Source organism: Tympanuchus pallidicinctus, unplaced genomic scaffold (genome assembly GCF_026119805.1).
Source record: "Tympanuchus pallidicinctus isolate F22 unplaced genomic scaffold, pur_lepc_1.0 scaffold1, whole genome shotgun sequence".
Taxonomy (NCBI): Eukaryota; Metazoa; Chordata; class Aves; order Galliformes; family Phasianidae; genus Tympanuchus; species Tympanuchus pallidicinctus.
In genome coordinates this window covers 76,044,226-76,061,629 of record NW_026294618.1, presented here as the reverse complement: position 1 = coordinate 76,061,629, position 17,404 = coordinate 76,044,226, and the positions used below count along the sequence as shown (strand labels likewise).

The 17,404-nt window shown below is 36.1% G+C and overlaps 1 protein-coding gene across 6 annotated transcripts in view; it reads left to right on the top strand.

The window, feature by feature from the left end:
• Window positions 1–17,404, top strand: part of AHCTF1 (AT-hook containing transcription factor 1) — a 55,745-nt gene that overhangs the window by 34,709 nt on the left and 3,632 nt on the right. For 5 of the 6 annotated variants that reach the window (XM_052673134.1, XM_052673108.1, XM_052673115.1 and 2 more), the window contains exons 18-33: window positions 128–251; window positions 422–478; window positions 1,609–1,755; window positions 2,465–2,652; window positions 2,811–2,955; window positions 3,040–3,171; window positions 4,696–4,843; window positions 4,928–5,078; window positions 5,589–5,696; window positions 6,231–6,426; window positions 7,167–7,370; window positions 8,631–9,057; window positions 10,287–10,389; window positions 11,285–11,391; window positions 11,999–12,180; window positions 14,791–16,636. In XM_052673134.1, the coding sequence (XP_052529094.1) occupies window positions 128–251; window positions 422–478; window positions 1,609–1,755; window positions 2,465–2,652; window positions 2,811–2,955; window positions 3,040–3,171; window positions 4,696–4,843; window positions 4,928–5,078; window positions 5,589–5,696; window positions 6,231–6,426; window positions 7,167–7,370; window positions 8,631–9,057; window positions 10,287–10,389; window positions 11,285–11,391; window positions 11,999–12,180; window positions 14,791–16,636 (4,265 nt within the window). The remainder of the gene's footprint in view (window positions 1–127; window positions 252–421; window positions 479–1,608; window positions 1,756–2,464; window positions 2,653–2,810; window positions 2,956–3,039; window positions 3,172–4,695; window positions 4,844–4,927; window positions 5,079–5,588; window positions 5,697–6,230; window positions 6,427–7,166; window positions 7,371–8,630; window positions 9,058–10,286; window positions 10,390–11,284; window positions 11,392–11,998; window positions 12,181–14,790; window positions 16,637–17,404) is intronic. The other variant, XM_052673143.1, reaches the window with a different exon arrangement.

The following is a 17,404-nucleotide window of genomic DNA, read 5'->3' as shown; positions in this document are numbered from 1 at the left end:
TGATGTCCACACCTCTGTGTTTGTTGCTTTATTTTCTTCAGATGTGTGTATTTATTTTGGTGTTTTGGTTGAGGTGTTGGAATTAGTGTTTGACTCTGTCCAAATCCTTGCTACTTTTTTTTTCCAGAGGAAGATGGGATTCTGACTGCTTGATGATAGATGGAATGGTTTCCCAGTTAGGAGAACAAGCTGAGAAATTGTGGCGGAGGGATGAAGGAGGAACTGGGAAATATCCACCTGCTAGTTTACATGTGAGTGTTATATTCATTTAAAAACAAAGCAAGAACAACAAACCACAAAAACAACAATAGTAAACAAAAATAGAGAATCTAAGTATATAATTCATGGAGTGTGGGAGGGTGTTGGGTTTTCTTTCTTTCTTTCTTTTTTTTTTTTGTGAAAAGAAAATTTTTCATTTCAGGCACTGCTGGATCTCTATTTGTTAGAAAACATCGAAGAAAACTACAAGCATGCAATTGTATCCTTTGTAGTTACTTCAGTTGCACCTTCAGTATATGCACATAAATGCTTGTAAGTGTTCACTGTGTACCTAATAATATTTTTAAATTTATGCTTCAAGCAACGTAGATGAAAAGATTTTGTTTAGAATTAAGTGGTAATTAGAAGCAGTTTTATTTTTCTGTACTGTTGATTTTTTAATATATTTCTTTCATGCTTTATTGCAGAGTCTTTTCTGAGTAAACATACAGTAATGTTAAAGTGTATGCTAAAGATTAAAAAACTCTGGTTTTCATAAAACTGAAGCAGAACTTTTTAAAAGCAGCAGTAGCAAATGGCTACATATTAGCATGATGCAATATAAGTGCTGCTTCAGAGCAAAATGCGTTGCAGTAGTGCTGTATCAGTACCTGTTTTTTTCTGAAATCATTGATTATTGGTTTTTTATTATTTTCTATTTTTTTCCAGCACAGCTAACAGTGCTTGCTTTTGCTCTGCTTGAATTGCAGACACAGAATAATAAATAGAGAAACAAGATTGGACAGAGAACGTATTTTGAAGCTGCTGAAATACACAGAATTGTTTTGTTGCCTCATCAAACAGAGGGGAGGGGAGCGTAAAGAGGAAGGATGTTTAAAACTGTTGTACCTCAGAGATCCCTAATTAATGTATATCCCAAAAAACGTCAGAAAGAGAAAATGACATTACCAGAAAATAATACTGTTTTAATTCCTTTTTTTTTCCATTGGGAACTGATACGCGTTGTGAAATTTTGTTTTGCATGCACTGGAAATGAGGAAGTAACACGAGGGAATTCATAAGCCCTGAGTGTTTAAATGTCCAGCTGGTCGCTCCTGACTGTGAGGAGGGGTCTCAGTTTGTAACTGGGATTTTTAATTATCTGCAGTTAACCTTTTTGAAAACAACATAGAAATCAAAGAGTATTTCTTCCTAATTATTTACTCAGAATGAGAGGTTTAAATCCTGGCTTTCTTTGAATTATAACAGCTTAAAAAGGCAGGACTAACCTATTAACATTTTCTTCTTTCTAACACTTATGTTCTTATTTTATTATTATTTTTCTGAATATATTGTGATAAATCCTTGATCTTGCAAATGTATTAGCCTTAATCATGTACTTGATATCAGACAATCTACTTACTGCTGGATATCATGCATTCCTTTCCAAATAAGACAGAAACTTCAATTGACTCCTTCCCAACTGTTTTTGCTATCCCCTGGGGTCTTGTGAAGCTTATTCAAGGCTTTTGGCTTCTGGATCACAATGATTTTGAAGTATGTATGTTACCACTTAATTAGGCATGTGTTACAATATGGTGCTGTAAACTGTGAAAAGATATTTTCTTTTTGAAATTGGTGCTTAGCTAATAACAGCTGATAGATCAGAAGCTTTTTTTAGAACGCTGTTACAACATCTTCAGCGATGAATTGTGGTTTGAAATTTGATTTTAATTACTTTGGGAAGAAATTCATTAAAAAAAAAATGAACTTCAATAATCTTTGATGTCTGGATTTTCAAAGTCATTTATTTAAGTCATTTTAGGCAGAACAGCTGAACAGTTTCCCCGCAAAAATGATGTTTTAGGTATTTAAAGTGCTAAAACTGTCATGATAGCAGTAGTGTTTTAGGCAGAAGATTGCAAAAGTGACTTTTGAACCTAATTCATGTTTCTATTGCTGAAGTTTTTTTTGTCATGATGTTAATAAAATCTATTAACTTTCGAGAATCACTGTAAAAAGTTATGTTTATATGCAGATGCTTAATTAACCTAGAAATGTGTTTCAAAACACTTTGTTCTGTATGGCTGCCTTTTGTGTGTCTGTAAATGCTTAAAAAGTCTATTTACATTTCCTGTATCAAGTATCTCATTAGTGCTAGTTTAAAATTGCCTAACGGATTTGCCACTACTTAGGAAGCTTTTGAGTACTTTTATTATAAGTGAATATTATGTATCTTAACAAACCTAATTTCTGACTTCTGCAGAATTCATTGGCCCTTCTCTTTCATCCAGCTACAATCAAAACTGTGCCATGGCAACATATGAGAATTATTCAATCCCTGATGTGCCAAGGAGAGCATAGGCGAGCCCTCAGATACATGCAGATGATGAACCCATCAATGTCAAGCAGTAGTGAAGTGCAGCTTTTCCTCACTGTGTTACTGTCCAATAGGTAAAGAACTATATCCCACCATGCTAGTACTCAGTTATGATGGGAAGGTGGAGAAAAAGTAATATAAATCACTGTCACTTTTAAATTTTGAATACACAGCAATTTTGGGGCATCTTTTTGATTATTATTGTAATTTATATCTCAAATATTAATTCCAGGTGCATGGTGGAGGCTTGGAGCCTATTACAGAAACATTCCACTAAGTTAAATGTAGAAGAACTGTTAAAACAAGTGTATGAAATCTGCCAGGAGATGGGACTAATGGAAGACTTATTGAAGCTGCCTTTCACAGACACCGAACAAGTAAGTGTGGACAAGAAAGCTATCTTAATCATCTGTTCAAAAGGAGAAGAGATGGAATAGTTTTTTGAAATGTGTTTCTCATAGGAGTGTTTGGAGAAATTCTTACAGACCAACGGTGGTACTCAGAATCGTGAATTTCTTTTAGTCCACCATCTGCAGCGTGCCAACTATATTCCAGCACTGCAGTTGAATCATTCAATGAAGATCAGTCTTACGGTAAGCATAAAAGTTCCCTCCAGGGGCACAAATTTATTTTACACGTTGCTGGTTTTGATATTACTCCATAAAAATCCTGCTTTGTTGGGTTTTTTTGTTGTTGTTGTTCAGTGTTTATTAGAACATGGTTTGAAATACTAGGAATACATTTCTGAACTTCCAGTAAAAACCAAACTTAAAAGTTGAACAAAGTATTTCACTTATCAAAAGCTACTTGGTGAACTTACAAGTTGTTACAGACCAATTGACTCTATTTGAATAAAGTAATTAAAATCTGATTAATATAGGAAGGTTGCTCTGAAAATAATGCCTATTTTATCATGTTGGTCCTCAGTGTCAGAGGCATGTGTTGGTGGCATGGCAGTAGAGGTAGACCCTTCCCACTAATACTCCTTTACGTTTTGTTGCCATGTGACAAATGACAGCAGAGGGACAATGTGACATAGTGGCATCTAACATGAGAGTGTGTATGAAGCAAAAGCATGTCATCAAATTCTTCTCTGCATAAAAAACATTTATTGACATTCATCAGTGCTTGCTGAGTGTTTCTGGAGACCAACCAGGAGGTGAACTGAGCAGTGAAAACTGAACTGTATGGGCAGTGTTTTTCTAGCTATGACTTTGCCATTGCAAATGTGAAAGAGTAGGTCTGCAGATGCAGATTTCTGCAGTTGTGGCATGTGGGCTCTACTTCATTGCTGGTGAAAAATGTGTAGTTACTGGTGGTGGCAGTTGAAAAACAATATTCTGTAGCTGAGAATTTGATCTATCAAATGGTATTATAGAGCTCTTTATATCTGTTGATGTTTCCATGGGGAAAAAAAAAGTAGGAGGTGTTACTTTCAGAGCAACCTACATCTATCTATTCATATAGTTATATGCTATATATATATATTTTTTTTTTCTAATATATAACTAAGTTCAATTTCACTAGAGTCGTGCATTACGAAAATCAATTTTTACTAACAGTATAGAGCAGAATGATTTTTTTTGCTTAAACATTCATTGAGAAGGGATTTTAACTCCATGAAGAACTCCAGATTTCTAGAACCATAGTTTTCCAATGAATCAAGCTTATTAGGTGATCTTAGAATTTTTAGGTCCTGCCACATCCATCTTTTTGGAAGGTGTGTTTAGATAGTATTAAAACAAGCAAGAGAAAATTGAAAACATTTTGTCCAACAGAATTTATATTTATTTTGTATATTCAGTTATTTTTGGCCTTGATTTTTCTATTGTTGTTGTGCTGTTTTGTAAGCTGTTTGAGAATGGGAATTGCAGGTGACAGAGCTGTGATGAGGAGAAGGTTTGGTGGGGTACAAACATTGTTTTAATTTAAAGATGTAGACTCTGTTGTTAGCTAGTCTGCCATCCACTTTCCTAAAAATAGGCAGAATTGGTGTTTGCTGATGGGTATATTTTAATGTCTCTGTGGATGAAGTGTACCCACTAATTGGAGCAGCGTAGATTCTCTGCAGTGAACTTGTTGTCATTAGTTAACTTTTTCCTTTGTTCTTTTATCAGAATGATCGTGATCCTCGTTTGAGAGAGAGAGCAGTTGCCAGAAATTCTATATTAGACCAATATGGCAAGATCCTTCCTAGAGTTCAAAGGAAGCTGGCTTTAGAGAGAGCCAAACCTTACCGTTTGCCTTCATCTGTCTTCAGAGAAGGTAACTTAGTGGGAAAAGTGTAATGAGCAACTGGCCACCACTCTGATTACACAAAGATAATATTTTTTCCCTTTTCCTTTCCAGTCTCAAGACCAAAGCCCTTATCAACAGTAGCAAAACAAGTTAATGCTGGAAATGTGCATACAAGAGCAACTTTCATCAGTAATGTATTATCCAAAATTGGGGAAGTATGGGTAGGAAATGAGCAGAAAAACAGTTTCTCACAATGTGATAGGTAAGAATCCTTCTAACAAAGTAGTCTTTAGCTACACGTTAGGGGCTGAGAGACAGAAATCTATTTGAATTTTTTAGTATTTGGGTGGAAAGGTGGACCTAAGTGAAGCTTGCTTTGGATATGCAAAGTACAACATTCAAGATTCAATACATAATAAGTAATATTTGCCAAGAAGTTCTTCACTTAAGATAGTCTTAATTATGCAAAAAAATATTTTTCCATTATGGTTAAATGTGTTCACAGAATTTGAGATAGATGGAATGAAAACTGCCATCAGTCTGTTGGTGTACAGATTTTGATAGATTGTGTGAACAAATAGTGATCTTTGACCATTTTGTGTCTGTTTTTTGCATTGTATTAGCCTTTTTACTTTAAAAAAGCATTGTAAACAACTTAAAGCAGACTAATAGTTGTCAAATGATTTACTTTAGGTGGCATAGTCAATTCAAGTAAACTTGAATTCGGATATATTTGGACTGTAAGTAAATTACATTTTCCTTTTAATCCTAGTCCCAGAGTTGCAGAACCACCAGTCATAACACATCCTCTCCCTGATGCAGAGTTGCCTGATGCATTTGTTGGGACACCAATTACAAAATTTTCACAAAAATGTTCCAGGTATAGCGGATCCACAGAGTGAAGATTTGAAAGATGTGGGGGTGGGAACAAGTATTATGTAGTCTATGTTCTAAATATCAGAAGTAATTTCTGCTTTAGGTGCATTTTGTCTTAAGTAGCAAGTTAATAATTTTAGTATTACTGAATTAATATTCACCTGTAAATTCAGTTAGTAATACTACATTTAAAATATCTTCAGAATATGATTGTCATGTGTAATTCTTGTGTTTTCAGATTTCTTTATCTCCATATAGTTCTGTGTCTGCTAAAAAATGAATGTAGGGGCACAGCTAAGTAGGGAATTTGAAGTGCAGATTAATTCTCTTTTGTCATGAGCATTGTAAGTGTAAGATTGGATTTCTCTTGCCTCAGAGGCAATGAGTTAGGAAATCATGCCAATTGTTTGGACCGGGGCTTGATACACTGTCCTAACAGTGAGGATTCACTCTTATATCTTGTCCAATTTATATTCTGGTTATTTATTGTCTCAAATTTATTTTTATATTTATGGTTTAAAATGGCATGTCTCAACAGGTTGCTGGATTTGGTGGTTCGTCCTGTTCCTTCGTGTTCTCCAGCACAGAATGAAAGCTGGCAGTCACCATGCCTGCCTTCCACTTCATGTATGGAATCCAGCTCATTGAAATCAAACATACATGGGTCCAGCTCACAAAAAAAAATTTCAAGAGCTTCAGAGCTGAATTTACTGGAGACTCCTCTTGTGGTTAAGGTTGGTATTTAAAAAAATAGACAGTAACAAACCAAAATAAAAACCTGTGAAATTTAAAATTTAACCACAGTATTTAACATAAACAGCATTGAATGCAAATTTTGAATTTGCACACGGTTATTCTTTATGGAGTGCTTTTGGAAAAAGTACATCAGTAGATCCTGAGAAGGAAATTTAAAACTGGAAGTTTAGTTCTAACTTAATTGCAATATGCATCTTGTCCAATAACTTATGAAATAGTTATTTTTATTGCAGTGGAAAAAAGTAAGTAAGTTGAAGTTGGACTTTTCAGTATACATAATTACACGTGTGCTTTGTAGCATAACCATCCTATTAAGTGCTTCATAGTTTGACTTGCCTGCTTGGAAGCCGGAGTGTGTATGTTTCAGTTCTTAACCCAGCTGAGTGGCAGCAGCTGTGGTTATCTGCAGTTTTTTCTGTGATTTTAGAAGAACATTGCAGAAGCTGTAGAAGTGGCATTGGGATGACATCACAGACAAGAAGACACTGAATTCTTGTTTCTTCAGGAAATCAGTGTGAAAGATAACATTCTATGTCTACATTAAAAAAGAAGGAAAGAAAGCAGCATTTACCTTTAGAAAAAAGAGAATATAGAGATTATATTTTGTCCTCTCTGCTTTTACAGATTGAGTTTTAGTTGAAATTAATGCTTCTGGCATGTGAAGTCTTCCCTTTTAAAAGATACATTTGATTTTACAATAACTTACTTCTTTTCATAGAGAGCTAAAGTTTTGGTGACGTCATCTTCTGCTTCTGGTTTTGCTGGCTTCACTCCTCAGTCTATTCTCAGATCCAGCCTTCGCACCACACCCCTAGCAACTCCCTCAGCATCACCAGGACGATCTGTTACTCCTCCCCTCCGAGCGAAGGAACCTAGAATATCTTTCAGGGATGTGAACTCTAATGCAAAATGGACTGTTGGAGTAAGCTGATATAAAACTTTTTTTTACTGTTAAAAGTTTTAGACTTCATATAAAAGAATTTTATATTGATAGTTTGCCGAAACTTATTATAGTGAAAATTTGAATTGCAAATCACATTGCCAGATTTGTATTTAGTCAAAAAAAAGATTATGCTAGACCTTCAAGTATGTGACATTTTGGGAACATGCTCGTAATAAATACTAGTGGGCTTCACAGTTTTTACTTCTGTTGATAGGAGCTGTGGGTGTTCCAGATTGCTTGTTAGCCTTCCTGTCATACCTCATCATGTATTGATTGGTGAAGAAAGTAAGAAAAACTGTTTGAGCCAGTCATTCTTAACTGACAAATGGTTTTTTAAGCTTTGCAAATAATGCATCTCTAAAAGCATGAGAAGACATGAGCTGCATTTATTTTGTCTGCTTTTTTGAGAGACTGTGTTTACTTAAATTATGGTAATTTCCTGATGAACAGAGCTTTACTGTTGTGTATTCTTCAGCCCCAATGTGTTCTTCAGCCCTCAAGTTCTCTTGGTTTGCACCAGGATCAGTGTTCTTGTAGCTGTTGAGAGTTCATCTGTCTAAAAGCTGCCCCATTCTACTCTTCCCACAATTTTATTCTATTGGCTTGATTCCCTGATCTAACTTATCAGGCTGTTTCAGAAGTAGTACCAAAATGAGGGGTGTGCTAGTATAGATGAGCTTTCCATACATACATTAACTAATTGTCACTGTAGTCTGTATTTTATTATCTTCAGTTATACATTTTGTTGCCTGTTGTAAATAGCTACTCAGTTATAACAAGAAGTTTGTCCTCCTTTATAGTGTTTCATTAATAACAGCCAGATTAATTGGCTTGTTTCATGCTACAGGCATACTACACTCTAAAATATACTAGCAACACGTATGGGTTGAAAACACAAGCAGTGAAAAAGAAATGTAATGATGCAATTTCTGGGTAGTTCCCTCTTCTTGAAAACAAAGTAGTGAGGCAGTGAACAGAGCTGAGATGACATTAGAAGCAATCACTTACAAGACTAGTTTGTTTCAGTTCTCCAGAGTTGTGAAAACTCAATAAGCAGTCAAAGGAACCGTCAGTTTTTACTCTTAGCTTTGAAAGCTAAGATAGTGCTAGAGAATGGGAAGTAATTTTGCTTACGGTGACAGTTTTAAAACTTTTGTTCCTCTTTTCTTGTTTTTGCATAAAGCATATATGTATTACTGACTTAACTTTTTTGGGGTTTTTTGTTTGTTTCTAAAAAAGGTAGCAGAAAATGAGAAAGCGCAGTCTGGAGCTTCATCTGAGCATTGTCGTGGATTAGTGGAGGACAATTGGTCTGGAAGTAGAGATAAAGCATCCCTCTTTACTCTGAGCAATACTGAGGATGATCCTGCTGAAATGGAAGAATCTTTAGAAAGCGTTCCGGGAGATGGTCTGGAGAAAATGGATGTCAGTAAAGAAAATAGTAATGTCTCTGTAAAGTCAGACCAGACTACTTTGGAGTATCATGATGCAAAATCACCTAGTGACTTTGAAGATGATGTCATTTTTATAGCTGCTAAACCAGCTAGTTCTTTCACAGAAGAACCTGCAGATTTTCAAGAACCAGCAAAAGAGAACAATGAAATAATTGAAGATGAACTTTTCCAGGTGGAACATACAGATTCATCAGAACTAGGAAAAGAAGCTGGTGTGTTTCATCATATAACTTGAAGTTTCTTTATTAATTTTTCAAATGCCTTCAAAACGTTTAATTACTGATGAGTGTCAGACTTGGTTCTGATGAGTGTTGAGAATGTATGTTGCTTGTGGCTGGCATTTCTTGTGTGTGCTTGCTGCTAAGATGCAGTAGTGATTTATGGGTGTTAAAGGGACAGAATTTGCAAACTTGATCTTCACGCTCTACTGTAAGGGTACAGAGATATTTTTATATATATAGCTTTTATGTATATATGTCTTTCATATATTTATAGATAAGAGATATATCTTTTTAATGGGAAGTTTAGAATATAACTAGACTAGATAACTATGACTAGATTAATTTTTACCTCCTTGTTATTGTTCATTTAAATAGTTCCCTTCTGAAAACAAGTCTGCAAGTGTGTCTGCTTTAATTACAGCTGTGTGCATTCAGTTGGCTGGCAAACTGCTTTTAGAACCTTTTCCAAGAGTATTTCAGTTGGCCATTTAACATCTGTCCAGGCTGCTTAGGATGTGTTCATGCAAGCAGATCTGCTGGCAGATTAAAAGGGGTGTAACTCACCAGCTGGTGAGAGTGACGAGTAACTGTGTATGATCGCATTGAAGAATAACCCTGTAAAGAAACCGTGACTGCTGGACTGCAGTAGAAATATTCTTGTACAGTTTCAGTACTGTGGAAGCCTTGAAGGGCAGTCTGCATAGCTCTTGTTTGCCCTGAGCTAGCAGATTATTCCAGCTGTGCATACTATCTGCTGATGTAATTGCTGGATCTTGAGGAAGCATGCAGTAGAAATGAGGGGGGGAAAAAAAAAAAGAAAAGTTCTGGAATGGAACCTATAAGGTAAAAACAGTTGAGTTAGTGTTTGAAATGACTTATTTCAGCATTGCTGAAAGTATCCAAGGAGAAATAACAGAACATAACCATTTAAATCTAAAAAGAAAAGATGTTTTCTGAAGTGATTACTTATTAGGTTAGTAATATATCAAGTTTAGTTCATGATCATAATACCGATGATCTTGTTGTTTTCTTGACGTAAAATACACAGCAGACTGTTCTTGTTTTACTGGGAAGAATTTAGATTTGTGCATTTGACCACTTGCTTGCAGTGTCCACTATTGTGGATGAAATACGTAAAAGGCTCTCTTAAAATCACATCAGCATTTTAGAAGTAATTGCTAAGTGAAACAGTGAAGTCATTCAACTGCCTGTTTTTCCAGGATTTTTGGAAGAAGCGACTCCTGAATGTCCTACCCTTCCCAAGGATGGCAAATTGGTGTTTGAAGCTGCTGAGGGTGTTACTTCTTGGACTTCGAGAGAAGAGTAAGTTTATAAAATTCATCCTTGGTGTTGTACAGCATAACTGCTGACCTTCCTGTTAAAAATTCTGTTGTTTGTATTGGCTCTTCCCTCTGTTATTGCATATGACAGTTTCTTATTCCGTCCTATCTCTGAATATATATAATGTGGCGTGACTGTAGCTCAAACTGACCAGTTGTCAACTGCCATCCTTCTCAAATAGTTACAGACCACAAAGTATTGTGATAAATGCTTCATTCAGCAAGCCATGTAAACTTTTTCACATTCTGAGGATTACGGAGTAGATACTGTGAACATATTGCATGAAAACTGAGTAGCTGATAAATAACACCTGAGATTCCTGTAACTTTTGCAGGTTTATTTTGGCCTCTGAATTCTTTCTGGCACTATTTTGTACACTTAAGAATTCAAAAAAAAAAAAAAGAGAGAGACTTTAATTAGCATCTACTTGTTTATGGAAAGGGAAACAGTTTTTTCACTTGGAATTGCTTATAAAGAGATGAAGAAGGCATGTTAATAATAAAAAAGAACCCTTAATTTCATGCGGTAATTTGAACTGGTAAAACTTTTGTTCAGTTCTAAACATTTGATACAGTAGTTGTTCTTTCTTCAGAAGACAATTATGTAGTTAAATTACGTTACATTATTAAATTACATTGTTTAATACAGCTCTATTATTATGGAAGCAGTGTTAGATGGAAAGACTGTTAAATCCTCATTCACTAAATAAAATGAATCATAAATTGGATGTAGGTATGTTGGACAAGGAATTTCGAGTTTTTCTTTACTCTGTTTTGAAACACTGAGAGAATATCCTGTTAAACCTTTTACATACCTGTCTTGAAGCTTTATAATGAATTTCTCTTCTTTCTTATGTTTTTTTCTCCTGTTTATAAAGTGAAACAGTCCACGAGGAGCCTAAAATAACCGCTGCATCAGAAGAGAAAGACACAGTGACTGTAAAAAATCCACAACTTTCTGAATTCCCAGAGGCAGACAATGAATGTACGTATGGTGTGTTGGAGGTATTATGTGAGCTAAGGTAGCTAAACTGAAACCAAATGTGCAGTTTGTTCTAACTGTGTGTCTCAGACTGAAATCATTAAGAATGTTAGTGCTAATTTTTGTTAACCTGTGTAGACAGCACACTCCTCAAAGAAGGTTCTTGTTAAAAAAAAAAAAAAAAGCGTGGTCAGTTTTACTGACTTGGGAAAACTGGTAAAAACATAAAATACTAGATGGAGACCTCAGAATTTCTTTTAGTGTTATACACCACTTGTAATTTGTGTGCTATGGGACCTGCTTCTTGAGTTACTATATCAAAACGATAATGCATTTGCAGTATTAAGGCTGTTAGTGACTAGCTGTCATTGTGCCTTTTGGCTACCCTTTCTTTTTTTCTTTTTCTCTACAGATTTGGCAGCTCTTTCCCCTTCTCATTTTTTTTTTATTGTGGGACTGCTTTGTAGCTTTTGGAGAAAAACATGTTTGGGATATGCTTAGCACAATGTAGAAATCTGTTGATTGTTCACACTCCCTCTGTTGCTTCCTGTTGCTTAAACTCATATGATTTATTTAGTGGTTAAGTTAAAAAGACATCAATCTCTTTCAGCTGTGATAAGTGTCCTTCACAGTGAAGATGTGATCAGAACCCGTTCAGAAAATCGTCCTGAAGAAAGGCTTGTTGATGTACCTGAAGAACTTAACCTAGAAAATGAAGCTGAAGTAAATGTTTCTTTTCCTCAAGAGGAAATGCATAATTCTAACAATCTTCCTAAAACTGAAGAAATGAATGTAAGTGAATTATTTTCCCATTTTCTACAAAGCAGAAAACAGTTAGTAAATTTTAGGACTTTTTTTTTTTTAAAGTTGGGGGACACGCACGTGTGAACATCTTGTCTACTTTAGCAGGTTAAGTTAACCTGAGTGTGTAAGGGCAGAGATCATGTTTCACATTCGTGTTTACTGGGTATGTAACACAGAAGTGAATCTGTCAGAATTTGAGCTTTGAGAGCTGTAGTAATTAAAACAAAAAACTTACTCCATTTTTCTTTTTTTTTCTTAATAAGCACACGTTCATTTGACTTACTGTAACTTAAATCAGGTATGTCCAGCCTAAAGCTGCAGGCTTACATGTGGCCCTGAACAGCTAGTAATGCAACTCCACATCATACATTTCTAACATTACTGTGTGATTTGTAGTGGTACTTTTCACGAGTTGACTGTGCCCAGCTCAAGCATGGACGATGGAATGCAGTGGAAGGGAGGGCACAGTGCAGTGCTGACTCTGCCTCTTGCACCCATCATGACACAACCAGTAGAATCAAAACCCACATGTTACACATTACCACACTTGTGCTGCTTGACGCATAGAAATCAGTGACTGCCAGTCATAATATTTCAGCCTACCTTGGAATGTGTGTGCCTGTATAGAAATGTGTGTTTTGTTATTAAGCAGACATGCTTTATTGTTAAAATTGGGTTTGTGTTATTTCATAAAGTAGTTTAAGAAGTTCACTGTGGAAAACATAGTAAGAGTAGTCAGGCGGTGCTGAAAAAACTTGTAATTTAAATGAGTTAAATATTCTTCAGGGTGAGAAGTTGTCTGTGCTATGTGCAAACCATAACAGCATTTGAAATGAAACTTATGTCAAGCTCAAGTTATGGCAAATAATTTTAAGCATTTTGATACGTTGGCTGAACAGTCCCGTGAACAGGGAAAATATGCAACCTTACTTTCTGTTTTGATGAAGGAATTTGAGAATAGGTTTCAAGTTTTCAAAAAATTGTAATCAGATTTTTTTCCTGTGTGTTTATGACTCCATTTTCAGTCAGCATAGAGACATTACCTGTGAATTTTCAAATGGAACTTACAGGGTTGCATTCAGACATTCAACTCAAAGAAAAATGTGATCATGTCTCTAGTACTAGACTATTGTAAGAGATATCAGAGAAAAAATGTCCCTCACTTCACAGTTCTGCCTTACTCATTTCACTGCCAAAAAGCAGTGTGTGAATTTGTGAACAATTTTTTTCAAGGATGAAGTCCAGGAAGAGTAAAATTAGATCAAAAATCTCACGGGCACCTTGAGAACTCACTAAGAATTTCACTTCCATCGAACTAGACTGACGCATTAGTTTCACAAAAATAAGGTCGAAGATCCAACTAGGTTTATGATTTGGTTGCCCTCTTTTATGTTTTAATACGAAATATAAAAAATGTAAATATATTATTTAAAAAGCTTTTCTACTTATTCACATTAACTATATTATGTATTTTATATGCTGCCCAAAACAATTCCTCTTCACTCAGTGTAGCCAAGGCAAGCCAAAAGATTGGACCCACATGACTGAAATATTTCTTAGTTGATTTTAACATTATATTTTATTTCTCTCTTTATTTTTATGGTAGCAGGAAATGTTGGGAAGGTCAGTTTTTCAATCCAGGGTACCATTTGCAAATGATCCAGGGTATCGTTTACCAAAATGATGTGGGAACCTAAATTATTTTCAGAATGATTTAGGTTTTAGGATTTAGTCTTTTACAATTATTTTTTTGATTAGCATAAAATTCACAGTAATGAGTTAATTTCTTTGTCAAGATAGTTCTAGCTACTTCAAAAAAATTATTTTAAAAATACATGTTTTGAATATCTAAACTTTGGTTAAATATGAATTTTAAAAGGTCACTCATGGATTGAAAATTGAGACAACTGCCAGCTCTAGTCTAGATTTTTCCTGCTGTCCTTTGTTCAACTGGGGCTTGAGTTATTTGGATTTGTAGGATGTGTTCTATGTACCATACTGAATCCAGTGATTCAGTATTCAGGGTTATTCTCAGTATTCTCTTACATTTACTCTCAACGTAAAAGTTTCAGTATTTCACGTGGACTTAGAAGAAAAGAATTTTACAGAACAGGGAACTACAGTAAATGGGATGGAGTTATTTAGAATATGCATTTTGTTACAAATCCTGTGATTCCTTGAAATTCAGGATCAAGTTTGCTGTGATATTTAGTCAGTTTCACTGAGGGATGATTTGTTATGAGCATAAGTGTTATGGTCTCTGTTTAACCCGTGGGGGCATGATTGTATTTTACAGTGAGATGCAGGGTGTGATGATTACTGCCAGCTGAGTATACAACTGCTCCATTTGCTTGTGAAGGGTAGCAAATTGGTAGTCATAAATCAAAATATCAGAAATGAAGCATGTGATGGCCTACACTGAATGTTGTGTGCTCTGTTCCTCAAATGTGTGAACTTCCGTGAAGAATACATTGTGTTTCTAATTTTCAGTGGTTGATTTAAAAGGAAAAAACAGCATTTTACTGCTCTTAGTTTCATCTAGCTCAGTTTGAAGTTAGTCTGGTAATAATGCACTAACAAACTTTCCTTTAACTTTAGGTTCTTGATGAAGACATTGCAGTCAAGGCACAAACCTCAGAAGAATCACCCGAAACATCTCCATGTAGTGAACTACATCCAACAGGCAATCTTCAATACAACTATGATACTATAGAGCAACAGTTTGCATATGATTTGCCTGATAATAAAGATGGTGAATGCTATGCAGTTGAAGGAGATGGAGAACTTTTTATATCTCAGAGTAATTTTACTTTAGTATTGGAGGGAGAAGAAGGTGAAGGAGAGATGGGTGACCTTGCATTAGCAGATGCTTCTAAAGCAGCTGTTACAACAACAGATGAAAGACCTGTGAACAGTTTAGGAAGTACTGAAAATGAAGAACATGTTACGAATTCAGTGTCTACTGTAACTAGTGACCAGGAGTCTCAAAATATTGCAGAGTCACTCCCATACGTGCCTGAACCCATTAAGGTAGCTATTGCTGAGAATTTACTGGATGTAATCAAGGACACAAGAAGTAAAGAATTTACATCTGAAGTTGTGGAACAGTCTATTCATGAAAGCATAGGCAAAAAGGTAACTAGATTTCGGAAGTCAAAAACTCCCTTAACACCTGTGCCAGAAGCAGCAGATGATGAAAGCAGCATACATCAAGTAGAGTATGTTGTTACTCCTAGAACACGTGCAAGGAGACAGCTGAGTAGAACTCTAATTATTCCATCAGCAGATGATGAGCAAGTATTGAAGACAGACAAACCAGTTGTTTTTGGACTGTCCCCTCGAAGAAGTACCAGGCAAACAAAAGCATATGAGACTTCTAGTCTTGTGACAGTAGAAAATACTCAAGATGAACAAATATCTGTGATCCCTGCTACCCCTAAGAGAAGAGGTAGAAAGCCCAAACAGAGTAACCTAGAAAAAGTAGAAAGCAGCCAATCTGATGGGCAGGTATTGTCCAGCAGTACACAGTCCATAGCTGTTACTCCAAGACGATTAAGGAGAGCAAAGGAAGCTGCATCTGAACTCTTGGAAGATGCTAATGAGGAAACCTCTCTTGCTGAAGGTACTGTTATTGCTTCTACTACTTCTAGAAGGACTAGAGGAGGAAAAACCTCAGCAGGAGATCAAGAAACTGGACAGAGTACCACTGAGCATAGGATAAAAATGGCAGTCAGTCCCAGTAGAGGTGCAAGAAAATTAAAAAGCAGTAGTTCACCACTTGTTGAAAATACTATTATGGATCAAGAGCTACAGCCTGGTGACCAACTTCTTTTACCTGGGCCAGCTAAAAGAGGCAGAAGAATTAAAATGAGTTCTTCAGATGTTTCTGAAAATTCTGACCTTGATCTGTCAAAATCATCACTTCCTCAAACAGAGTTGAAACTTCCTATCACTCCCAGAAGAAGTGCTAGAAAGGCAGCACAGAATCTCTCTGCAGACGTGGAATCTGTCTCTGTTCGGGAAGACCTGCCTTCAGGTGGGGAAGTGGAAATCCTTGATACTCCTAGGAGAAGAACAAGGAAAGTTGCACAAGCTAAACCAGAAAAAACAGATACTATTGAAAAAACGCCTGAGCAGCCAAATGAGCAGTCGACCACACCCAGGACTGCAATAAGGTCAGGGTTTCGGGGCAGAAAGAGACAATTACCATCAATATTGGAGGAGAACACGAGGGAAGAAGTCTTCCCTGAAGGAACTGATGGCAGTCCTTTGCTGCTTACAGACATAAACACATCAGGATATGATGAGACGTCAAGAACTGTAACAGATCGTGTTAGAAGAAACAGATCTCGTAAAACTAGCATGCATCAGGATCTGCCTGTTGAGGAAAATGAATCCTTTTTTTTCTCTCCTCCTCTCACAAAACTGACAAAGAAATTCAAAGGTAGGTGTAACATGTTCACGTGTAAAATACAGTGTATTGCTCAGTTGTAAGAAACATACATCATAATTACAAGTGCAGCTTTTAGTTGTACGACTTGTAGCTGTACAAAAGTAAAAATTTGGAAAGAGGAAAATAATCTTTCTACCTGAATCTGTACTCTCTGAACTAGTCTGGCTAGCTAGTTGTGGTGGAAAGAAGTGAGTTGAGGCTGAGTTTTGAGTGGCGTGAAGTCTGATTTGAATTTCTTATCATTAGCTTAATTTCTGTCAAATAAGAACAGTGGAGGATGTCAGTTAATGTTATTTCCATCCCTTTCCCCTACGGTGGAGAAACAGAGAAGACACACTTCTAAATTATATTCACTTTTTAAGTTAGAATGAGTGCATCTTGTTACAGGCTAGACAACTTTCTGAAACTGTTGAAATATACTTTGCTAGTGAGTTCTTTATCGTAGAATCCTTGAGTAGGGAGGGACCTCTAAAGGCCATCTAGTCCTGTGATGAACAGGCACACCTACAGCTACCTCATGTTGCTGAGAGCCTGGTCTAGCCTGGTCTTGAGTGTCTACTGGAACAAGGCATCCACCACATCTCTAGGCAGACTGTTCCAGTGCCTCACCACCTTCACTGTAGAAGACTTTTTCCTTATATCCAACATAAATCTACTCTCTAAGTTCAAAACCATTTCCTCTTGTCTTATCACCACAGACTCTGTTAAAGAGACTGTCCCCTTCCTTCTTGTAGCTTCCCTTTAAATACCAAAGGGCCA